Source organism: Pezoporus occidentalis, unplaced genomic scaffold (genome assembly GCF_034315485.1).
Source record: "Pezoporus occidentalis ecotype Australia unplaced genomic scaffold, CSIRO_AGI_Poc_V1 ctg33, whole genome shotgun sequence".
In the NCBI taxonomy this organism is placed as follows: Eukaryota; Metazoa; Chordata; class Aves; order Psittaciformes; family Psittacidae; genus Pezoporus; species Pezoporus occidentalis.
Genome location: NW_026915268.1, coordinates 5,301,922 through 5,328,084, shown reverse-complemented (window position 1 = coordinate 5,328,084; position 26,163 = coordinate 5,301,922). Strand labels below are relative to the sequence as shown.

General features: G+C 47.4%; 1 protein-coding gene across 1 annotated transcript in view; it reads right to left on the bottom strand.

Moving 5' to 3' along the window:
• The window catches only part of FGF18 (fibroblast growth factor 18), a 70,901-nt gene that overhangs the window by 32,008 nt on the left and 12,730 nt on the right, over positions 1-26,163 (bottom strand). Inside the window, exon 3 of the mRNA XM_062629244.1 lies at positions 11,182-11,362. Within this exon, the coding sequence (XP_062485228.1) occupies positions 11,182-11,362 (181 nt within the window). The remainder of the gene's footprint in view (positions 1-11,181; positions 11,363-26,163) is intronic.

Here is a 26,163-nt window from a genome sequence, read left to right as displayed (position 1 = left end):
TTGAGATGGTAACTGGCTATTGCACCAGTACAAAGTGTGCCTCTCCTCTCCACAGCATGCACCTTTTAAGATAAACTAGTTTATATACCCCTCTGCAGATGGTATTGTCTTTACATATGTAAGTTAGTCATCCCAAGCTGAGGGAAAGAGCAAAAGGACCAAAGTGGTAGAACAGAAAACTTTGCCTACATCTGATTTTTTAAATAATACAAATTCTTTAAATTTCAATACAGCAATCACAAGGTGAAAAAGGAGGGACAAACCACAAAAAGCCACTTCCTAAGGGTCCCTCTGAACACATCCCGAAGGAGAACCACTGCCTTCAAAGCAACGCACCACTGATGGCTTTATCTGCCAGTTCTGTTCTGACAACCTGCGTTGAAAGATGCTCACAAAATTATGTAGGCTGGGGAGGCTCTCCAGAATTCATACAGTTCAACCCTCTACCCCAGGCAGGACCATCAGGGCTCCTTAGCTGTGCTCCAGCTCCCCTGCAACAGGGTGCTCTTCCTAAGACAAACAATATCTTTGTCTTGCACCTAAGGGTGCACTTCACTGTCAGACATGGGGCTGGAGAGGGACAGACACATCTGCAGCTGACTTGGGCCCCAGCACCAGTGAAACAGAGAGCAGACGTCAGCAGGATTGAGCTGCCCATGGCCATGACCATGAGCCTCTGTTGTCCCTGCAGCCGTGGTCCACAGAGCCACACTGACTCACACTGACTCAGTGGGCATCCCACTCTGCTGATGTGTGCTGCTGTTAGTACCTATACTAGTTATTAAAGCTAATGTATATCTCTTACTTCCATTCTGAGTGCAGTACACAGCACACCAGCACCAGCAGCAACGTGCATCCTGACTCACCCACCAGCCTGCACTCACAGATGCTGCAGGGTTTGTTCCACCAGCTGTGTAAAGGGCACCTCATTTCTGAGTGAACATATTTAGCATCTTCTTATTAGGATCTTAGCTTCTTCTTGTGCCCACACAGGCTTGATAGTTCCAGCATGAGAAAGTCCTGGCAAAGCTCAGAACAGGTTACAGCAACAGTGATCGCCAAACGTTCACCTGAACTCGCGGTTGCAAGAACAGCCAAGGCTGATAGCTGGGAACAAAAGCACGGTTTCTTTGCAATGCTTTTTACCTCCCCTCCTCCAGTCTTCCCAGGTGGAACAATTCACCCGGTAACTATAGAGCTCTTACATTTGCTTGTTAGCACCCCCAAATTAGTAGGTGTAAAGTCAATATCCTTTTGCCTATTTGCTCCTAATGAGTCACCAGTCAGAAACTTAACTTGAAAAAAGAACGGTTACAAATGCAGATGCAGAAGCAAATGAAATAAAGGCCAGAATCACTGCTGAGCAAACGCTGCACAAAGGCAAGGGGCTGGGCACACCACGCAGCACAGGACCATTGTCACCAGCTAAAACCTAACAGCTTTGATTTGCCTCCCACTGGCTAAAATGGTTTGAAATGCAAGGTCTTAACAAAGGTGCAAGACACAGGAGGAATGGGAAGCACTGCTGGGCACTTAATCTCCTTTCAGTCTCACACAGGAGCTCCAGGAATGGCTCTGCTGAAGGCGGTGGAGTTTCATGAGTGTATGGAAGAGGATAATCAGGCCTCAGTTCTAACAGAGACCTAGCCCTGTGATCCCTCCATGCAACCAGCAGAAATGTTATTTGGGATTTATACTGAAGTTGCCTTTAGGCAAGCACCTTTGCTGCTGGAGCATGGGACGTCGCTGATCCCAACAGGACAAGACCAGCTTTCAGCAGCTGTGAGGTTCACCCTCTGCATCTCCACATTGTGTGATTTGAAACTAGGAACCCAAAGCACCCATCATGCTGCTTCAGCACTCACCCCTGCAAAACACTGCCAGAGCAGTAACAGGGGTTTTGTGATCAGGATACCACTCAAACCCATACCCATGGACACACCGTGAGCCTCATGACTGTCCCTGGCCAAGCACTGGGGCCATTTGAACATTATATTTTTATATTTATCTGGTGTTTACATGCAATCCTATTCTTAGCCCTTCCCTACACGCTGAGGTCTTCACCATTGCCAGCAGCTGTGGGTGATGTCCCCTGCTGCTGAAGCTCCCCTTGCACATCCCACCACCCCTTTCCTCTCCTGCTTGTCGCTCCAAGAACATCAGGTATAAACCAAACCATACCAGCCCTGCCAACTAGAAGCCAGGACCCCAAGCCTACATCACCTACCAAATATCAGTGACTTGCGTCACCATCGCGCTGCTTAGGCGTAACATCTGCTCCTTCTCCATCCCAGCAGCCCAGCTCTTGGATGAGGATCAGAAGCCACCCAGCAGCATCAGAGAAGGAGGACTCCTCTCCACAGCCCTACCTGGGGCTGGCTTCCTCCAGCCAGCACTGCTGCCATCCAGTCACGATGGCAGGGAAACTGCTTGTTGGAGAAGACCCAAAACGCTTTGCAGCTAGAAGAAGGCAGGGTCGTGGCAGATGGCTGGATGTTTTTCTTCTTGCTTTGGGAAGAAAGGTGCCCTTTTTGCCAGTTGTGAATGTAGAGGAGGAGAAGGCCTTTTAGGCATTCATTTCAGCTCTCGGATATGAGAGCAAACTAAATCTGAGCACTACCCAGTGATTCCTTAAGCTCAACCACTCCAAGCAGCACCAGCAAAGGACAGGCATACCCCCACCGTGGCTACAGCACAAGTCAGGGACACAAAGCTCAGGGGACATTTAGAAGGCCGCAGCTCCTGTGTCACCATAAAAGCATGAATCTGCTATGGGCATTCAGAAGAAACTTAAAATCCATCAGGGACCGATGCATGCACTACTTACTGGTGGCACAGCTCATTAAAAGGGATGCTCACAGAGTGCAGCCACGGGACCATCTCCCTCCAACCCCAATAGCCCCTCTCTTCCTGACAGTAAGGAAAAATAAGGGTTTATTTTTCACTGGGCCTTCTGCCTCCCTTCACTTCCAGCTTGCCTTCCCCCTGTAGCGAGCGCTGAGACCGCAGACGCTCTACACGTGTTCTCCTCTGCATCCGACTGGCAGGCAGTCTGGAAAATGCCAGTATTGGAACGGCCTGAATTCAGCGGTTTCTGAATGCTGATCGGACACTATTTCATTCAAGCCACAGATGATAGTCATTTTTGGGGGGTATTTTCAGCTCCCTTTTTGGACTCTTCCACATTTCCAAGCGTCATGCATCCGCAGTTTCTCCTGTTAGGGGCTTCATTATTTTTCACCTTTTTGCCGAGCCTGAGGCTCAGTGTAGTTTTGTAGGGGACCAGGCTGTTCCCTCCTCTTCCAGACGGCCACGCAATGCTCCTGGTGTTGTTAATGTTTGCTGTGCTCCACCTCGCAGCTGCGGAAATTCCTGACTATCTGGTTTTTACAAGAGCCAAGGTGAAATCTGAGCGATTGAAGTGCCTTAGTGTTTTAGAAAGTCTAACACCTTTCTTGAGGAAAGCCCAACCTGGAAACGGGAATGGTCTCACAGCATCTAAAATCACCAAGTAATTACTTCTAACCAAGGTACCGATGTGGTCTCCATTACCACCGTCTCTTCAGCATCTTTCCATTCGCAATGCTTTTATCCTGACAGCAAACCTAAGAGGTGAGGAAATGGTGCAAACCCTTGGTTTGGAGCTGAAGGAAGGACACATCAGGACATTGAGAAGATGAAATTCATACCACTTTGTTGTATGTGAAGAGCAAAGGTCCTTCTCTCCACTGCCTAGAGAGCCCAGCCTCAGTGTCCCGCCACCTAAACTGGGATGCTCCAGCTGAGTGACTTGGCCAACACCACCAGCATTAAGTGTCCTGCAAAGCAAGCTACTGACTTCAGGTCTCAAATGCAACCTTGTGCGATCCCATGTTATCTTAAAGCAAAAGGGTGCTCTTTGCACACCAAGTTCTGAATTTCTCATCCTGTCTTTAATTAAGCATGTTCTTAACAGTGTTATTGACATTCTTATGAAGGCCAGATCTCAGTGGCCACTTGACAAACATGCATGGCAATGTACACCAAAGCCAAAATTTACAGGACAGTTGATGAAATTTTACTTTTCCCTTTTCAAAATAAAAGCAATTTTAAAAACCTGTCAGAAATTAAGACTATCCCATTCACAGGGTACTTTTAATTGCATCCAGACTTGAATTCATGACTGGCCTAATGCTTAGATATGGGAAAACCTCAAACACCACAATGCAAGGCTTGATAATAGACACTAACATAAAACAAGTGCAAGAAACTCAAAGCAGCTTTCCCAGCATTTGTGCACAGAATCACTCATGGCCCGGAAATACATTTAACATGATGCAAACTTCTTCCAGAGCTTCACTATAGAATCACAGAATGGTTTGGGTTGGAAGGGACCTTAAGGATCATCTCCTAGTATCCACCCCAGGTACAAATTTCAGATAGAAGCAATCTTTGCACCAATATGCACGATGCATTTTCAGAGCTATGGAAGAGGAAGAGAAGCCTTAACTTTGTTTCTGTGTTATTTCATCACAGCCAAGGAAGAGCATTTAGTGAAGCAGCTGCTTGAGCTACATGGGAAAAAAGCTTTATCACAGCAAGGCAGGAACAGATAATATCATATTGACCTGTCTTCAGGGTCTGGCATTCACATTTTCATAAAGTGTCTTGGAAGATAAATCACTATACTAATAATATTTGTATTGATTATCTAAACTGAAGCAGCAATCGACTCCATTGTCTCACTTCCTCTTAAATTGCTCACAGATGGGATCCTATTTCCTATTCTGCATTTCTAATGGGAACACTTAAATCACAGCCCAGAATTATGTACACGCACAAACTGTTAACAAAAACCTTTTTATGACTTGCATGAAAATAAAGATTTTTCACTTTGTAGCTCACTTCCCACTCCGCACAGAAATCAAAAATGACAAATTATCAGCAGACCTCAAAATTACTTCTCCTCATTATTTCTGGGCCCCTAATATTTACTGACAGACAGGCCTATGTTTTCCAAACCCCCATTAGTGATTGCGGAGACTTGAAGTTTGGACACGGAGCTAAAAGGTGATGATGGTTTTTCCCCTATGAAAGTCAAGGCTCTTTAAGCTATCTCAAGGTCCAGAAATAGGGATATAAAAAAGTCACTATAGCGTCAGAGGGAAAATAAACAGCTTCTGCTGCTGCTACAGGTACAAAACAGGGACTGCTGCAGAAAGAGCTGAACTTCAGATGTGAAGCTGGCCACAGTGGGAGTTTGGATTAGCAGTTATCAAAACCAAAAGTAAAGGAAATTGGCAACAAATGCATTGTTTGAAATAGGTTTGTCGCAAATCAAAAAGCAAAAGGCACGGATTTTTCCTCCCAAGCTTTTCATCCCACCTAAGCAGAGTTTTCCCCTGCCCCAGCACAGGCACACAGTACGGCAGAATCAAAACCAAAAGTGTCTTAAATGCCAATTCAAACAGCTGCTGCGCCTTTCACAGTGGCCTGGAAGGTGAGGGCAGCCCAGGCTCCTCGCTGCCCAGTACAGCCCCAGAGCTCCAGCTCTGGTTCAACAAAGCAGGAGCCTGCGCAGCACATCAGTTTATCCCCACGCCCGCACCAATGCCCTGCTGCAGACGAGAACAGGAGACATTTTAAGGAATAAAAATGAAATCAAAATAAAATAAAGCAAGCAGGGAATGTTGGGCAAGAAGGGAAAAAACAGAGCCACAACACAGCAGCTGGACGGCGCAGGCTTCTCCGGCTCAGGCCAGTCCCCAGGACCCATATGACTGTACAGCTGCCATGGTGAATGATCATCCCTTGCGCTGAGGTCAGCTCTGCCCCCGGGCTAAGTAAGTGAAAATAAATGGTTGAGAAGATAAAAGGTCTTTTAAAAAAATTATTTGTCATGTTGTCATGTCAAAACTGTAATGGGAAGAGACTGGAGGCAGCGATAGGTCCTTTAAATAGGAAACAGCCATCCTGATGGTTCAGCGGAATAAATTACAAAGCAAATCACAGTTCGTGCCTGGTATAGGGCTGAGCAGGACAGCCCCTTTGGACGTACCTGGTTCCTGGGAAGAAAAGTAGTTTTCTGAACATCCAGCCTGTGGAAATACAGCTATATTTAACCAAATCACACTTAGGCCACATCTCCTGCCTTTCTTACAGGTTAATTCTGCACCTTCTAGCCACAATGAGTTTAGTTTTTAATTCCCACTCTTCCCAAGAGGGGGATCAAAATTGTTTTTTAACTATTCTAGGAAAGGAAAGGGTTAATCAGGTTTCCCGAGGCTGCTTGCTGTTAAGGTGCCAGAAATACCAAGGGGAAAGAATGACTTGCTAAAGATGGGACAATGGCACTGGTATTTTGCATTTGTTTCCACACTTTGAGATAGAACAAATGGGAGTCATTAGTGAAATGAGTTTAGGGAGTTCTAAATTAGCTGTCAGGCTGCCAAGCCCCAAGAAGTGCTATGTCAGCCATTAACTCTGGAGAGCACAGGATTACCCAAACCTAGGAAGGAATCCTGTAAACTTTAGAGTCAATTAAAGGAGGCTATTTCACTATAATATTTTCCACACATATTACACCTCTTCATGGAACAGAGCCCACTTCTACCACAAATGAAATCTCTGGCGGGCTGCAGTGTGGCTGATGTCTAGACAGCCGTAATGGGCTCTCCATGGGCTTGTGCACTGGCATCTCTGGAAAGCTCCTGCTAGAACAGCAGGCGGGACTGCAAGCTGTGGAGTGCATCACCCAGGCTGGGGTGGCCCCAGGAAGAAGCCATCCGTCTCCCCAGGTTCCTTGCCCATCTGTTCAGGGTGTGATATCCTGCACCAGGAACACCCATAGGACGCAGAGGTAATGCCTGGATGCTGCATGCACACCACCTCTTGAATTTGCTTTCCTCCTCAGTGTGCCTGATCCCATATTTGTTGACACCCCGCTAGCAAACCCATGCTTTGTTAACCTCCCGGATCAGGAGCACATCTTCAGTCCTGAGCTAAACCCTACTGGTCTCAAGGGGGAGTCTTCAAGTGGACTTGCCTGGCTCAGGGTCCATCCCCTGGGAGACTGAAGACAATGAGAAGGAGCAATGTCATACCTGTGTGCTGCCCCTCACCCAGGGTGGCTGCAAACAAAGCCTGCCATGCTGCAGACAAGAAGCTCTATAAAACTGAGGGTTTACAACCTTCTAGGGGATCCAGAGGTTTTGTTTAAACTGTGATAGAGTAGGTCTATGGGCAAAATACCACCGGATAGCCACCTGGAACATACAGGCTAACAATATACCTACGTGTACCGTGCCCCAGCCTTCAGGACACCCAAGCACTTGCCACGATAAGTTACCTCCGCAGAGAGGGCAAGCCCAAAGCCCCCTCAGGCCCCCCTCACCTCTCCTGATGGCTATCACTTCTCATTGCCCCACAGGACAGCAGTAGCTGGGGATAAACTAAAACAAAAATTACGTGGCTGTGAAATACAAATGAGGCAAGAAATGCCTTCACCCAACCAAGAGAGCTCTGTCTCCCCAACTGCGCCGCATTCAAAGATGGTGAGCAAACAGGATAGGATGTCTTCTGCCTTTTGTGAAATGAAAATAAATGAAAGGATCTAAGGTTTCAGGTCACTGATCCCTCTCTTCCCTATCTGTACCATTTATCAGAGGTAGAATATAAAGGTTCCAGGTCCTTTTCTTTTTTTTTTTTGTCCGCACTTTAATGGTTGTTTTTTCTCCTTCCCCCTTTCATTTTCTGAATGAAAGGACCACTTAGGAACCTGTAAAGTAATAATAAGCTTACACCAGGAATATTGTTTCTCTGGGCCAGTGCAAACTCTTTCTGAATAGCTTGAAGAGATTAAAGTAAAAATGCAATCTGTAAATAGATCAGTCCTTTAATTAGTTTATAGTGTGTTAAGAGATAATATTTTGCTCACATAGATCATCTGTTATCTGAAGATCTCAGCATTTTAGGAACATCAATTACGCCTAAAAAAAAGCCCCAACCTTGGGAGATAGGTAAGTGTATTTAGATTAATTAGCATTGTTGTGAGCATTATTATTAGATTTAATTTAGTCCAATAATTGACTTATCTATTAAGGGATTCTAATTCATCTGAGAAGGGCTCAAACCCATCTGATTAAAAGAATTACATCGATTCAATTAATTCTATTAACTGACTTAATTTGCTATTTAATAATTCGACACATGGGGCCAGATCTTGGCCCTGAAGAGCGCATAAACCAAAAATTACATGCAGGAATTATTATGCCAACAGACCTATGCATTGCGGCACACGCGTTTTTCCTTGCACATGGCATTTGCAAACCCGGGTAAAACATTCCAGGGGTTTCCTTAGAGCAGATTCCCGCAGCCTTCTCCCCACAAACCAGGGCTGGCAGGTCATTGTGCTGCACTCAGGGTGGCTGCCTGGAAATGAGCAATTCACTGCCTGAGAGCTGCCACCTCCCCTCTTTTCTGGACATTCTCTTCTACCAAGAGGTGAGAAGTTTTACAGAAGTCAATAAAACCTTGCAATAAAACTAACCTCCCTTCAAAGGCAGGGCAACCCTCCCACGCCAGCCATTTGGAAGCTGTATATGTGCAAAAAAAGAAAAAGAAAAGAAAAGAAAGAGAGAAAAAAGCACCTCTTCACTCGGACACTGTTCTTTAACCAGTTGTGAATGTACGGGAGGAGAGGGGAAAGAGGTGCTAAAATGTTATTAGCTCCCTCATCCTTACAACTCGCTGGTGCTAATTGCTGGTGATGAGCGCTGTGGACTCCAGCCACACAAAGCGTCCCCCATTAAGAGTGACTTTGTGTCACCCTTGCCTAATGTTACCTTCTCTTAATGGGACTGAGTTGTTGGGAGAATTCGGGGCTGGAGCCAGCTCATGGGCACCTTTCCCCGCATCTCTTTTCTCCGACATTGGCTCTTGCTCATCCCCCCAGGCTGCAATCCTTAGGACATCAATCCACATCACCTCCAGCATCATCTCTGCCGGTGGGGACAGGGTTAAAACAGTGGAGAAGCAGTGGGGCTATGTGGCACTGCCCAGTGCTGAGCATGGCTCTGACCCACCGTGCCAGCATAGGCACTAGAAGAGGGGAGAAGAGAGAAAGGGCAGGAGGAAAGGCAGCCATCTGCCGCCTGAGAGGAGAGGTGTCCTGCGCCGGAGGAGAATCCGACCAGCAAGACAGAGATGTGGATCAAAAGTTTGCAACTGTTGAGATCCCCAGACCTGGTTTAAGCCTCTCTCTGATCTTGATCAAAGGTTACTCCATAATAATGCCACGGGGGGAGGGGTTCCCAGCACATAATGAATCCTGTGTCATTGCCTTTGTATCCAGTTTTGGCTGTAACACAGATGGTTCTCACTTCAGTAACTCCGACATCTCTCCCCCCTTCATTATCACAGCTAGGAGCTCTGCGTGGTCACATCCTGGACCTCCGTGTCCCACCTCACTGTCTCCCCGATTATCATGCTCTACGTGTTCCCGTGCCAAGCAAGACGATGCACGACAGATTTCCATAACCTTGCAGCACGGATAGGGATGGGAAGGCTTTGCAGCTTGACGCCTCAAGGAGTTTTATTAGGAGGCGCAGGGGAGGGAGCAGGAGGGGTGTCAGCAAATGAGCAGAGCACTCCAGGTTGTTCCGAGGATGCCAGCAACCAGGAGCGGAGAGGATTTGGTGGCAAGAAGAGACACGGGCATCGGGGAGCTCCAGAGACGGGCAATCTGAGGCTCTGCAATTGTGCAGCATCACCAGCGGTCACGAGCAAGCACGCTCCTGTGTGAGGATTTGTTGTTCAGACACGATTGCATATGTATGAAGGGGACAAGATGGGCTTTGACACATAAATTAGCACTTGTCAGCTGCTCACGGGCACACTTCCCTGCTGCACCCCACTGTAAATGCTGCCTTCTTTTATGGAGAGGAAAAACGACATCTCGTTACCTGACAGTCACTGTGGGCAGGAGCGTTTCCTGGGAAGCCAGCAGCCAGCACACAGAGACTGGTTTACATATCAAACCTTAAGAGGATGAATGCAATAAAATGACACAATAATTAGCAGCCAAGTGGCACTTTCCACTCCTGTTTTATCTGGAAATTTGGGCATGACAAAAGACAAAGTTGATGAGACCTCAGGGCAGGGCTTTCTCTGAGAGATGGGGTAACCGCACACAACAACAACCCTCCACAACAGCCGTGGGGGTTCATTTCACACCAGCCAGGTGCTGTCTCTGCTGTCACCTCCCGTGGCATCACGCTGGCAGCAGCTGCCCCCATGCCAAGCACAGTTGTGTACCTCATCCTGCCTGGAGCTCCCCGAGGGAACAACCATTCCCACAGTTTGACCTGCCATTATCGTAGCCCACCTCCACCTCACCACTGCCTCACATGAACATGATGCCAGCTAATGCACACACACACACACATCTCTGCAGCAACGTGTGAACACACAGGCTGTACAGCCATAAGAGAAAAAGAACCAGTTTTCTGAACAAACCTAAAATCCTTCCAGCAACCAACCTGAGCAAAAGCATCCCTGCCACAACCATCCTGAAACGTACCAGAATTACAGAGGTCTTTCATAATTCAGCCTGCTAGCAGCATTTGTAGCATGTTGCTTGTGTGCAAATCCCATTGAGAGTAGTGGAACAGGGTGCTTGAACCAGGCAATGGTTCAATTATTCAAGTTCCTTCAGGATCCACATGCCCTGAGATTCAACTTACGCTCTGGGGTACTCTCAAAGTTCCGACGTCTGCTTAATTCCAGTTCAAACCCAATATCCCTCCATCCAGAAAGATGAGAGTGCTTTACTGAAGCACTAGATTCACCCAACTCAGAGTTGATGGGGCAAGAACATCCCCCATCACCAGCCGGGGTACCATGCATGGATTACAGTTGACAACACCGAGCTCATCCATTGGGCAGAAAAAGATTTTTCCCTTCAAGCACCATCATACACTAATAAATTGGAGCATGACATGACTGTGGGAACTGCCTGCAGCTGGGAGCTGGGCTGACAGCCTGCTCCGACACAACAAATGTTCTTAACCTGGAAAGGTTTTTTCCCCTTTTATCCTGTTCTTTTATTGCTCTTCTTATTTTTCTCCCAAGAGGTTCTCAGCCCAACATCCAGGACTAAAGCCTTTGACCTGCAGGCTGGGGGATCCCAATAAATATTCTTACCATATTTATCTCCATCTTCTCCTTTGGCACTGATCCTCCTGCCGAGCACTTGGATGTGTTTCCCACTTGTCCTGCTGTAGAGCTGATAGAGCCGAAGCTGCTTCCTGCTCACGTCGTCCCTCGCTCGCGTCTGGTTCTCCACATGTATCCGAAAATCTACATTCTCCTCGGCAGCAAACATCTGGGAGCGAATGGGGAGAGAGGAGAAAACAGAACAGACCATGAGACAAAACAAGCATCTTGGACAGAAAGATCACATATCAACCTGCCGACAGGCACATGGCACAAGAGGACTCTAATTTGGCTGCCCTTCCCTTGACAGCTACAGTGTGAGGCACTCAACATGTAACTCTAACCAGATCTGGCTCTCTACAGAAAGCCATACCTGGGGTTTTACAATCAAATTGTAGGGCTTTTCTTGAGTAAAAACTTCTGCTCCGTCCTGCTTTGATTTAATCCTGGTCAGTCACGCTGGCCGTAAATTAGGCTCTCCATTGCATAGGCATAGGTTCTACCAGGATACACGGTCACGTATGGGAGAAAGGGGATGGACAACTCCATTTCAGAGATTTTGTGCTTCACCTTCACCAGCTGCATTAATTCCCCGATTAACTGCAGGTACAAAGTCAAGGGAAAAAAAAACTATTTATGCTGACATTAGCAGACTGGACTCTAGCTTTGCACAGGCATAAAATCTACTACAATCAAAGTGTCATCCGTACATGGGCACTCTCCTGCATAACTTTTTGCCAGCTCTGCTTTTCAGTGAAGCCAACTCACTGGTGACCATCCATGGATACGCCTCTGTCCACCTCAACAGGGCCATAGCCTGGGGTGAGACCACAAGGACCAGTGAGAGCCAAACCAGCACGTCCAGACATGAGGCCAGTATCAGCAGGGGTCTGCTCGCTTGAGCCATTGCATCTCCTTTTTCTGCCAATGGATTAAATTAACCTTAGTTCAACACAGCCTTAAAGTATTACCAGAAACTTTCTCTGGAGATCTTGTTTCTTATCTTAACTGCTCCCAAGAAACAGCAAAACAGGAGTCCTGCTTTTGCTTCCAGAGACTCATCCTGCCTTGTCCAAGGTTAGAGGACCAGACAACCCAGACCTTCTCAGGGGACGCTGGGCAGCACACACCCCCAGAAGCACTTAACACCCAAACAACATGAAAGCCCAGAAATGGTTTCATGATCTGTCCCCACAGGCATCTGCACCACAACATCCATGCTGCCAACTCCAAACTCCCAGATGGACAATATTTTGGTGGCAGACCCCCTTCACAGGACAATAAATCAATTGGAAACCAAAAGCAAAAGATTATTGAGTGGCACACACACCACACGATAGGCAATATTTAATTTGACCAAGACAAAGACCAGTCAAAGTCTATCCATTGTTGGTAAGCTATAAAGCGGGGTACCACTTGCATGTAAGAGACAAAACCCACCATAAAATAAGAATCACATGGGAATTTAATGACGCCTAGCTTTGGGACTGGCAGAGTACCAGCATTTACTCCTAGCAGGGTTACTACTTCTCCTCCTAACGTATTCCCATTACAGCACACTTGTCCTCCCAACCTAGTATTCTGATATATTGGTGCGAGGATGGAGCCGGCAATACAAATGAGAAACGGTCAATAAATCCTCATTCAGGTCTGTTCCAGGCTAAAACACATAAGAGCAAGTGGCCACAGCACACAAAACAACCCCACTTCAGTCTCCTGCATATGTCATCTCATACCATACCGGCAAATATCCTGAAGCCAAATACTCCCTGAAAGTCAAAACCTCAAACAGAACTTTTTAGCGTTTCCAGTTATCGAGTAGACACACAGATCAGCAGCAGGAGGAAAACTCTGGGCAGGCAGTGCTGCTTAGCACCCGACCTTCACTAAGCAACCCAAACAAAAACATTATATTCAACACAGCGGCAACAGCAATGAGGTTCACAGGGATGTTGCTGCCTTTATGAAATGCTGGGATTATGCTATTTGAATCCCAAGTCCTAGAAGGGAAAGAGATTTAACTCTCCCATTTTATGGTCAGAAGTCAGGAGGAGACTGCAGGAGCTAAACGCATGGGCTGAGAAAAGGAAATTCAGGGTCTAACCAGACATTGGAGGTGATGACAGAGGTGACAGACAAGAACTGCACAATTAATGGGAGTGATACTTCCCCTCTCAGAAAACCACGGGGTGCCCCTCTCAGGGCACCCAGAAGCTGCGGCCCAACACTGAGGATGCATGTGGAAAAGCAGCCTTGGTACCTGCAGGAGGGCACCGTGGGATGCCCACCAAGCTCATCCCTGTCCCTAAGCCAAGCTCTGCTTGCCTTCCTCTCCCCAGGCACCGCGGCTGTGTCTGAGCACAGCAAGGACTCAGCTTTAGACATGAATAATATTAATTTCTTCTTTCTACAGATTTTCTCGCTTTCTTTTCAAACTATATTATTGCAAAGGATGCTAAACTACTAAAAGCAGAGATGTTCAAGTAAAACGTTGACAGCCTGCCTCGTACCCACAAAAGCAAGGCTATTTGCAGTTAAGATTCTGGCTCCATCATTTTAAGATTTAAAACAGATTTTAAATCAAGATGACGTCGCTACATTGCTTTCACCACATGTTAATGAATTTCACATTTTTCTAGGAAAGGGAAAAAAAAAGACAAAACAGGTGGGATCTGAAGCGGGGGGAAGGGCAGGTTGCTTTGCTTTCCTGGAAACTTCAAACAGAACAGGCAATCTGTTTTCCAAAACATGTTTTAATTCTCTATTTTAGTTGTCTCTTGAGCACTCACACCACAGAGGCCCCAGCCGCAGTGCTCGGGTGGACCTTGCAGCACCCATGGAGCCATCCTGTACTGTGATCTGCTCCCAGCATGGCACAAACATGCCTGCACGCATTTGGCACAGGTCTCCTGCCCCAAATCAGCTAATTAAACATGTCCTACCTGCTCAAGCAGGGCACACTGCAGCCCAGAGGAATGACATCTCCTCCTGCCCAGGCAGCATCGCATACAACCCCAGCACCTTGTCCAAGCCCAGCAGTAATTGGATATGCAGGGATCAGAGGGAGCACAAACCCCACAAATAAAGTCAGCCCAAGCGTGTACCGCTCCATCACTTCCCCAGCAACAGGCCCAGCTCTAACCCAGGGAAAGAAATCCTGAAGGGCAGCGTGCTACAGGCTCTTGCAGCTGACCCGTCCCTTGGTCCAGAGCAGCAGTGAAACCACCAGGATTTAGCTGCTGCTTAAAGATAAGCTCAGACTTAACCACTCTGCTGAAACAGGATGCTCTGCTGGAGTGTGGCCAAGGTGGTGCAGCCTGGGCTGCATCTGGCCCACAGCAGAGCATCAATACTCTAAAATAAAATTTCATGCAGTGTCGATTTCATGAGATAAAACCTATTTGATCATCGTTGAAATCCATTCTCACAGTATCCCTACCCTAAGGAGTATATTCCCTCAAGCAGTTAACTTTGCTGAGATAAGAAAGTCCAGTTGTATATACCATAAGAGAGACTCTCTTTCATAAATCTCAAGAAAAATTGGTAACATATGCCTCCTTTGGTAACACTCACTGAAGAAGGTCACCTAAAACCAAGTCGTTCCACCCCCAAATGCATTTCCATAACAATCACAACCACACAAAAACGAATGCAGAGATGTCTTTAGTCCCATTCCCACGTGAAAACTTCAAGGCTTCCACTTCTGTTCACCAAAGTAATAGGAAATCTCTTTTTTCTCACTATTAATATATTATTACTGCATACAAAAACATGATACACAAAATGACAACCTGGGGTTTTTTTTCCTTTCATTCTGATCATCCACACGTCCATACTGGACATAGCAAAACCTAAAGATCCTGGATCCAGAGTTCAGCACAACAGGTCCCTGACATGAACAGCAGCTTGCACCTTCTAGCTCCGAACCAGCAACACACCCTGTGGGATGCTCCCCAGGGATAGGAAAAGGATTTCCTGCATCACCCTATCTCCTCCAGCATTTTGGTGGGATTTGGGGTTATACTGTGGACTATTTTGCAAATATATCCAACTGGTATGGGTCACCCTCTATGCAGGACAACTTCCGCATCTCAGGATAGTAGGTCTCATGTAACTCCATCTCATTCTTTGCCAGCAGTTTATGGTTTGCAAAATCCCAATTGTTAAAACAGAGCATCAAATTTGGTTTCATTTTTATTTTTGCGCTTTTTTCATTTCCAATCAGTTCCTCATCCTTTTACTTATTTGTCACTATGTCCTTCAGTGATAACATACAGCTGCACAGACATCATACATATACAGGTGTCAATACAGATCTAGGCAAGGGAGCAAACAAAACCCCTTTTAAAAACAACCAGCACCTCAAGCAGCTAAAGCATCAGAAATGCCTCACTCCTGAGAAGAAACAGCTCTCCCATCCCCCTGTTGTACTTGCCCAATCATCCAAAGTAGGAGCATTTAGTCCTACCTCCTTTCCAAACAGCCACAGAAACCAGAAATGACATCTGTCTTCAGACACAGTCCATACTGGAAGATTTTCAAGTGCTTTTTTTTGCTGAATGATTCTGAAACAATGAGTGGATTTCATTCTAAACGTCTTTACAGCAACCCTTCATCTTAAAGAACAACTCTGCTATTTGTGCAATCCCAGGTGGAGAGCAAGGGAAAGACCATTTTGCTGATGCAGCCTAAGGCTTCACCATTAAGTAATCCAAGAAACGCTCAAGAACAGCAAAGCCTCTGACAGCAGCACTGCGATGTTAGTCCTACCCAAGCTTGTGCCACATCTCTGCAAACACCGATGCCTTGTTGTGAACGGAAAGCAATCACACCTCGCCAAGGTCAATGAAACCCTCATGGTGCCAAGCCACGTTTATGGGATTTGGCTTTCCATCCAACCCGCCTCTAAGCACTTCAACTCTTCTATTTTAAGTTTTCCAGTAAAAGGGGATGTTAATCTGTTATTGTTCATGTCATAAAGCGTTACAGCATGAGATGTCCAAGGCCCACAGCATGGCCAAGTTAGCTGGGAGCTGGACTTCAGAATTTCCTGATTTTTTTGCTATTTATCCTACAGAGCCTCCAAGCCTCATCAGAGAGCAAACCATATGTCATTCCCCAAACTGAACTCGGAATACAAAATCCCTCTCGCTGAGGGCCGTAACAATTGCATAAGATAAACAAATCAAGCTATTCAAAGTCCTTTCAAACCCCATCTGATAAGCAGGAAATACTTATTACCTTTCAGCCATCAAATCAACCTAATATTAATGATTTTCTCCATGACCTTCTAAACACATGAAAGTTAACTCAATAAGGTCAACAAGAGGATATCCAAGACAGATCTCTCTCAAGTCCGCAAAGGCAAGTAACAAACCACTTTGCTTCCATGACTTTGGCAAAATTCCTCTATGCCAATTACAGCAGGATTTGCTAGCTCACCATGACAGCCATCCTCGACATACTGTGAAACACAATGCATTCCTTACTTGCTGCTTTTTCCTCCTCTTAACTGCAAAGTCAATCCATTGCCAGGATACTGTTACGTTCAGGTTACAGAGCCGAGTTCGAAGCCAGATTAAAGTGTATGCACACTGCTCTGACGTATTCACTTCTTTGGGCTCAGAAGCACATTTGGAAATGTACCTAACACAAAGTGCCTCCATATTCAGATGCACAGCAGGAACCTGGAGAGAAGGGAGAGGGCACTTTGGAATGAATCTCTGTGCATCCAACTGGAGAGAGTCTATGGCATGGCAGTGCCAGAACTGCACAAGTGTAACTAAGCCTTTTGAAATAACAGAACTTAGACCTTTTCTTTGGGGTTTGTTTCTTCTTGCAATCAACAGAAACTGTTTTTTCTTTTCTTAAAAAATAAATATCCAAAAAGCTAAGTTGCACTCTCAGTCCTTGGGAAGCAACACCTTGGATGATGACTCTGTATCCTCCAGGATGCACTGTGAGAAAGGGCAATGCAGTGGGTGCTCCATGGAAGCAGTTCTTCAAAACGATGTAGGCCTGAGACTCCATAAACAGCATTTATGAAGTGTTTCACTTTAAATGCTTTTTGGGGTTTGGGGCGTTTGGGTTGGTTTTTTTTTTCAGTGGGAAAAAATATTTCATCAGAGAAGCACAAATGTCCTATTTAAAACCCAGATGCCAAAAGATCTTGCTCCATGAGAGCTGTAGCACTTTATAGCCCATTCATAAATTGAGTCATGAACCACCTTTTGTCTTTGCTTCCTTAGAAAAAGACTGTTTCAGAAACACTTCCCTAATTTTCTACCTCATATATTTACATCTAGTTTACCTTCATTTGTTCATGTACCAACAATGTCTTTCAGCTTGAATACTTTTCCTCTGTGTGCTTTTCCTTGCAATGCATTCAGGCTATTTCCTTTCTCTGCTCTCTTCCCAACATCCGTTTCACCATGCTGGGAAAGAAAGAAAGCCAAGCACCAGACCACCTCCACCTCCCCTCTTGCATCTGCCCTCATCGCAGAGTTGCTCCTGCCCACACCAAGGATGGGTGCCAAGCTGTGCCTTGGCATGGAGACATCAGCCCATCCTGGAGAGAAACCCAGAGCTCCCCACACTCCTGCACAGATATGCTCTGAAACTGAACCACTCACTTCTTTGGCTTGAGCTCTTTCAAGTTGCTGCAGTATGTGAAATTCAAGGATGTTTGCTCTTTGTTTAATGCACTCTAAGTGAAGTGCGTGTAGGGATGGAGCTGGAAAGAAGGAAACGGGGTGATGAGGGGGTCGAGCCTGCCCATCCCTTTGGATTTCAGAAATGTTAAACAAGACCCAAAGAGAAGACCATTTCCAGGGCTTGGAAAAGGGGACATACAGCTCAGCGAGGTGACACATACTTGGATCCAAAAGCTGCTCTGCAAGCGAAGCCTCCTCTTGTCCAGAGAGCTGCCTGCTGCATTCAGAGAGGCCATACATTAAACCTCCTTGGGCAGCCCTAGACCTCTATTCCCTCTGAAACCCCTGTGGAATACAGCTAGTGCTCAGTTAAACTGCCCAGCACCTCCTCGAGATCCCACCAGCTTTCCAAGCCAGGTACCACTGCTATCCAGCTCCCCTAACGCAACAAGTCCATCAACCCTCGGATGGCAGACAGCAGCGTTACTGAGCCTGGTATGAAACCACAAGGAAGACGGGAGCAAGTGCCAAAAACCTGGAACCTGAGAGCTTGAGGAAACGAATGTTTTATGGCCCATCAGTCAGTATTTGGCCATTTTCTAGAGAAAGATGATGCCGCCTTCGAGAAAACCCAATTTCTCCTTTTGATGATGGAGTGAGCCATAGCCAGGACTGTGAAAACACACCGTTTGTGAGATGGTGACATTTTAAACTTGTTCCACCCTGGGAAACGGCTCAGTCTGGGGAAGAGCAGGGTTTCAGCCTTCATTAATGACTTTTAAAGGCCCAGCCATGCTCACATGCAGGCGCATGCAGTGAGTGCTCCAGCCGGTGCAGAGCCCAGCACGAGCATGATGCTGAGGTGCTGCAGTGCAGCTCTCCTGAGCAGCTCCAACACCCTGTCCACCACATCTCCACCTGCATCTGCCCCTTCTCACTGATTCAGAGCAAGGTCACTGGCTGCAGCCCCCAGGTCACGTTATTAATACAATTACCACGAGTGAGAGCAGCAAGGGGAGCCCACCCCTGTGCCATCACCTTCCTCCCACAGGAGCCTGCGTTGTGCCCTGGTGCAGCAGGGATGTAGCAGCCAAGACGAGCCACCTCCCAGTGCCATAAGGCACCATCTCCCCATGGGATGAGCTCCTGCTACCTGTACTAACCAAAGCAAACCAGCCCCATGCATCTCCAATGCAGGGGTATCTGCAGGATGCTCCCTCTTGCCATGAGCTCTTGACAGTTTTGATTCTCCAGAAATACAGTTCAGACTTTAACTATTTTTCGTATTTTTCTCCAGTTGTGATATGTTGTTATTTTTAAACTCAGGGCTGGCATTTGTTACCACAGCTATCAATCAGGCAACAAGCAAGCAGGGCTTTTTCTTTCTTCCTTTCTTTCTTTGTCTTTCTTCTTAATGCTTGTTATATCTCTGCTATATACTTCCTCTCCACACAGAAATACCCCTTCAAAGCTTGATATTATTGAGCAGCTTTCAACCATGCCCAGCAGAGCCATGTATTCTCTGCATTTGTCTGGCCTTTGTTTCTAGGAATGAAATACCAATGGCTGAACAGTGTGACTTCATTTCACTCCTTCATTCCAATACTTGTTCTATTTCTATCCCACTGGGTCAAACTCACCTATTGTGAGACCTCACCGATTTCAATTACATCAGGGATTAATTTGTTCCATTGCGTTGAAGCTGTTAATACAATCCTTGCTGGCTCTAGATTAGAAAAGGCACGGTGGAGACCTCCCTCGCAGGCAGCGTGTTTAACAGCGGTCTTGATCTTCATTTTTGTTCAGCAGTGGGGTTTTTTTCTTCCCTTTGTGCCCCTTTGCCCCTCTTTTCACAATCTTCCCCTTCCTTTCTCAATTGCCCTTATCAGAACTGGGTGGTCCTTCTGACTTCCACTGTGACTGGCAAAACGCTGCCTTCCAAAGCTGCTGCCAGGGCTTGTGAGGGAGGTCAGAGCTGGAAGGAAGGTCCGACCCGACACCACGCAGATGTGACCACTCCAGCGTTGGCACCTCATTTCCCCCAGGATCATTTTGAAGGGTCGCTGCATGTCCTCACGCACTCAAAGGGGTCTGCGGGTGCTTGGTTCTGCAGCTCCAGCCATTGGCTGACCACCATCCGTTGACTGAGATCTCAGGGGGAAAACTGAGATCCTCCATGTAGCAGATGGACGCGCTGAAATGCACGTGTCCCTTAACTGTGGTTGGACTTTCTGCTGTTCCCAAACTGGGACACAACATCTGGGCAGAGCTTTAAAACGTCTCATGGGACATCCATGACACCAGTTCAAGCTGACCTCAGCAATCCTGACTCAAAGTTGCTGTTTATCTATCTGACTGTGTCTCAGGAAGAGATACGGATGCAGGGAGACTTGGAGCCCACGCTCATGCAAAGCAGTTAGCTTTGTTTGAGTGCTACACCTCTGTCCCACAAGATCCACTGCTTATCCATTTCAGAATATTCAACTCTATCTTAGTGAAACCATATTTTTAGGAAATAGCATAATGATTCCAGAATAAAGAGAGTTTCAAAAAGAGAAGTTAGAGGAAAAAAAAAAAAGAGGATATTTAACTAAAACCAAACAGCTCAACAAACAGATTCCTCCCTTGCTTACTGAAATACAGTTCCATGGTGTTCATGAGGTCACCTTAGGCTTCCATGGGGCATCTTTGTGCAGCCTGGGCTGCAGGAATTTGCAAGGGTTAATGCCATAGCTGTAAATAAACTCCCAGACAGAAGCAGGACAGTCTGGGTTTCAGGGCTCCAAATTTGTTCCCATGTTCAGCACCTGCTTCTCCAAAATGTACAATGTTCCGTTTACTTCTGCACTAATTTTACTGGAAGAAATGTAGGAATAAGCTGATCATGTGTCACCCAACAGCTCATTTAGCTCTGCCACTCACCTGAGATCATGGACATCCAGGGACAGGATGAAGCCCCCACATCCCCTCCAGGCACTGCCCCATCTGCCACTTCCCAACCCTGGCTCAGGTCTCATCCTCTTTGGTGCCAGATACTGCCTGAACAGCATCGCCTCGTAACCACACGGACAGCTTGTGATCACAGCAACCCAAACCTTGGTGCCAGCAGAAACCCTCGTATCTCCCCAGGACTGAGACCGAACTGTACATTGCTCTGGACACGTCCTACCACACAGATCAAACCCATCCCGAGACACGTAACCCACGGGGAGAAGACAGGGTCGGCTCTGGAGGATATGTTACACTACAATTGCTTTCACAACAGTCCTGAGCTACAAAAATCACTGCTTCCATAAGCCTAAGCTTTCCAAAATACTCCCCGTTATGGCTGAAATCTCCTGCCATGGCTTCTCCCCAAGTGGTTTTGCTGGGGAAGAGCTACGCTCCCATAGTTACCGCTTCACCATAGTTATTTCTGACACCATCGAGTTCAACGAGGGTAAAAAGCCTAAAATAACTGCCCCATTCCCGAGGGGTGCACTCCCTGCTCAGGGGGAGGTTTCAATATTCATTAATTCCCCATGTGCTCTGCTGACCAGTGGCAACATCCTTCAGGCTTCACTGGGGCCATGCGTGGCCCAGGATCCCTGCATGGCTTCGTGCCCCCGGCACGACTCCCTCTGCCAGCACCAGGACATAAGCAGTTTTCAGAAGTAGTTCCATGCCTGCGTCCCTCCTCGCAGCACAGGTATTGCTTCAAAGAGAACAGCCCCAACCAACCTCTCTGGGACCATGGATCACAAAGCCAGCAGTCGGATTCAGGGAGTTCAGCATGCTGCAATTGTCTCTGCCTCCTTAACCAAATAGCTTTTCTCAATGGGGAAAATGCTCCTTCTGAAACAAACTGCCCTGATGCACAGGAATTAAAACCATTCAGCAATTGAAATGGCTGTAAGTAGTTGTTGATTAGTTTTTGAGCAGCTGAAACAGGCATTCAAGAAACAAAACCTCCAGAGGAAACTGTAAAGTCTCTCCAACCCAAAACATATGAAGAGCAAGCCTGGTCCTGGACCAGGCAGCAGCACAGTAACCTGTGTGTGAACTCACATCCTCTGCACAGTGAGCTGCAGAGTACACCCCTTTCAAAGCAGACCCAGCAGCATCCTCCAACATGCTCCTAGAACAATGTAAAAGCCTTTGCACAAAGCACAGGGAGACCTGCAAGGGTGACAAACAAGGGTGAGGGGCTCCCCCTCCCCTGCCCCACTCGTTGTGGGGTACGGCTGAGCCCATGGCTCGTCCCCATTACCCTGTTTCACACACAGTGGTGGAGGAGCCCAGCCTGGCCACCCCAGCTGGGTCGCAGCAGAGACCAGGGCAGTTGTCCCAGCGGGGTGCTCTTGGGAAGAAAGCTGCAGCACCCCACTAAAAATACTTCCCAGCAATTTGTTGGTCTCTTCAAATGAGACCTGAGCCCGATCACTGGAAAACCTGCCAGGTTCAGAGCACTCCGGAGCGTTTCTCTCCTTCCCTCCACAGCAGCAGCTTCCTCCCAGGGCAGATGCTCCAGCTGCAGACCCGTTTGGCCACGGCACCGGGGCAGAGCAGAAACCCCAAGCCCACTCCACTGAAACCAGTCAGGCGTTTTCCAAACCCTGGGAAAAGGCAGTCATTCAGCCCTAGGATTTACAGTGCTGGTTTTAAAGCACGGGCCCATCATCTCCCAGGTGACATCTCCGGCTCCTCTTCTTGATACCAGCCCAGCTGGGACCTCCGTAAAAACAGAAGCAAAAGCACAAGACATGGGAAACCCAAGTGATACCCACAAAAACACCGCTGTCAGGAGGAGACAGAAGATCAGAGACCAATCTCCCCATAAGAGAAATAAACATCTGCACCGGCAGCACCGCAGCAGTGATCCGATGTTTACCCTGGTAGCTCCTTTCATCCTGGTCCCCTGACTTCATCCAAGGAACACACAGATCCCTGCTCCCACTGCAGAAAAGCAACTCCCTCTAGGGTAAAACATGGCAACTGCCGAGCAGCACACACGAGTTCAGGACACGATTTCCAAAACACCTTTTTCCATTGCATCGGCATTGAAGACACAGATGTGGCTCAACAACTGCCTCCCTGGACAGCAGCTCCCAAGCACTGATCTGATGTGAAAGGTGGCTTCTCCAGAAGCACACAGCTGGCTCAGCAGAGCTGCCTGGAGACGCTATTGAATTATGCTGTGCACTTTTCCTCCATAGTTTCCTCTCTGGAAACCTTTTACTAAGTTCCAAATGGTCCCACTCCTTATTCTGGCAAGATAACACCTGGTGACCCTACCCAGGAATGGTGCCAAGGAGACAGGGCCCTCATCAGGTGTCACTGCTCGCTCATCCCTTGGTTTGGCAGCCTCTGCACAGTGCTGGGATATAAGAAAATGGTTGTGACCCAGGACAGGGAAGTTAGTCCATCTAACAGTAACCGGAGGCCAATCAGGGGATTTACTGAAATTGCAGGAGTCATTCCACTGGGAATGTTTGCACTGCCGGTACCTCACTTCTGCTTGGTGTTCATTCCCTCTAGTCTGCCTCCAGTTTTTTCATGCTTGCTTTTAGGACTGCCTGACATTAGCAGATTGACACCCAAAATACCTCCCATGCCTTGCACCTTCTCCTCCTACATTTAAAGTTTGTCTTCTCCATCATTCAGCTGAGCATCTTCTTTACTCCCACCATCTCCAGTAGCACCTCTCTGAAGGGAGACGTTTGCAGGTTCAGGGCAAGTATCAAATCCATGTTACAGAAACTACCAAAGTATCACTGGAAACTGGTAAATACACAGCAGCCTCAATGGTTTCCTGTCTCCTGAATGCCAGCCTGCGAGTATCAGTTACTGAGAGGGAGAACTCCTGTCTCCCTGGACTGATCTCTTTGTCAGAGCCTAATTACAACACTCGATGGGGATGCCTGGGGATGGCCTTCCTGGGCCCTTCATCCTCACCCAGTGAAATAAAGGCAGCAGGGCTGGTGGTGCTGAATGTGGCTGGCACATGGCAGCACTGCGAGGGGTCACTGCAGACCTGCCCCAACAGCCAGGCTGATCCAAAGCTTTTAGTGTCTGAACAGGAAAAGGAGCTGCATATGAAGACCTCTGCAAACTTCAGCCTATGGTCCAGAGACAGGGACTTCTCCTCAGGTCTAAACCCCCAATAAAATACCAACCACCACAAGGCATCAATTTTCTCCTTCCATTTCCCTCTTGTCCGTGATGCTGGTAATATGCAACGACATGTTCTCTGTCCTTGGGCTTCACCCACCATATCCAAATGGTCTATCAGACAAGCTGACTTAGGTTGCTGTCGGAAAAGCCAGGAAAAAAAGCACTGTTTAAAGAGCAATGTACAGAGCTGCATCAAACCCCAGAATTCACAGAAAAGGAAGAGAGGGGATGTAAGATTTGTCTGCCCTGTTCGCTCGGGGGCTCAGAGGTGCCCAGCATTGCTGTGTCACAAGAAAGGCTTAGGTTTGGAAATGATGTTGGAGGCTCCTGAGGAGGAGAGAGCAGGGAACCAGTACAAGAGCACAGCACAACCCAGCAGGAGACCAGCTCCCAGGAGGAAGCCACCAAGCTCTCCGAACCCACTGGGACTTGGTAAAGACAAAGCCCAACAGCACTGAGGAAGAGCAGCCTGGGTGAGAAGCGGAGTAGGCCAGCAAACTACCTAGAAACAAATGGCAACTGTGAAACCACAGCCATGGAGATGGGCACCACTTGTCCTTCAAGCAGCTTTTCCCCATTTCGGTTGCAGACTTCGCCAACACATTGCTGACAAGTTTCCTTTTCCTCTCCCCAAGCAACCAGGACTGAGCACCTGCAGTGTTAAGAGTTGCTCCCACATAGTTTCTTCCCACGTACATGAGAAACATCTTTGTTTACAAAAGCCTTGCAAGTTATTTCTGGAACAGGGCTTTCCAGAGATGATTTCCGTCAGTAATCTGATCAGTTATTTGAAAGATAAGGTGCAAAATTTCCTTCGTCTCTGCAAGGGAGGCATTTTTTGGTGATCTTGCCTTCTGTTTTGCTTGCCTTGAAAAAAGCTGTTTAATGAATTATAAGGCAGGATGGAGTTCCCTGGACATCCTCTGAACCCCACATACATCACCACAGGAGCCCTGCTGATGTGGGACGTGGACAGAGCCCATTTCTATTTGAAAGCGTCCCGCTTACTTACTTACCTGGGAAGACCTACTTTAATTTAGCAAAACTCAATTTAAGTCTTATTAAAAGCAACCTTTTCTGCTTCCTATCTTATCTCAGGGTGGCCCCACCTCAGAGCCACGGTCTGAGATGCTGCACAGTAACACGCTGCAGAGCTTCCAGGAGCAATCGGTAAAGCAGGATTTCACCCCAAAGACATCCCCAAGTAAGACCAAGATGTTAAATGGCTTAAAAGTTCACATTTACTGAAGAAAACATGTTGCCAGCTGCAACACCTCCAAGGGTGTCGAGATGCTCCTCATCAAGCCTGGCACTCTCACAAGCCCGCAGAGAAGCTGCGAGACCTGCCAGCTCCATCCTGGAGATGGGAAGAATGGTTTTGGAGCAGTGATTTAGGGCTGTCAGTCACACAGGCATGGTACCTGCTAACAGAAGGGTCGAGCATTTATGTGGCACTGCCTGTTTCCCTTTGCAAAAACCCTGCTGCCACACTGTCCCCTTTCCAGGGGAGCTGGAGAGTGCTTCACCTCTGCCTGTTCCTGCTTGCAGACACAAGGGGCTGATCAATCCTGCTTAAACAAGCTGCCCGGATGCAAACCCTGCTGTGTTGGGCTAACGGGCTCTGCGGGCATTTTCACTGACTTACTTATCAACTCTGCTCCAGGCTGCTCCACGGAGCACCCACAAAACCCATCAGCCATTAAGAGGGAGCAGTAACAAAGCATCCCAGCTGGGTTGGTCTGTAAAGGCTTGTCCTCCACCACAGCCAGCCATCATCCCATACCTGCCAACAGCCACGAAACCTTCCCTTCCCTCAAAGTTCTTTGAAATACATTCTCAAGCCCTATTATCTCCCCTGTTTATACCACACTCCCTCTATTATCGAGAAATCTCCAAGTAATTTATAAGCCCACAAGCTCCTGCACTAACAGGGCAATAAATCAGGTTTATATACCCCATTGCCTACTGTTCGGTGCTGGGCCGGCCGGGTGAAGTGAGGCGGCAGGGAGCAGCCACTGCCCTCCCCAAACCCTCCACACCATTTCTTCAGAGCAGAAGGCAGTTTTGCTCCAGATGTTTATTTTTCAAGTATCCAGAGAGGATTCCAGCCTGTGTCCTACCTCACTGTGCTTTCCCCATCTGACACCAATACAAGCCCACAAAA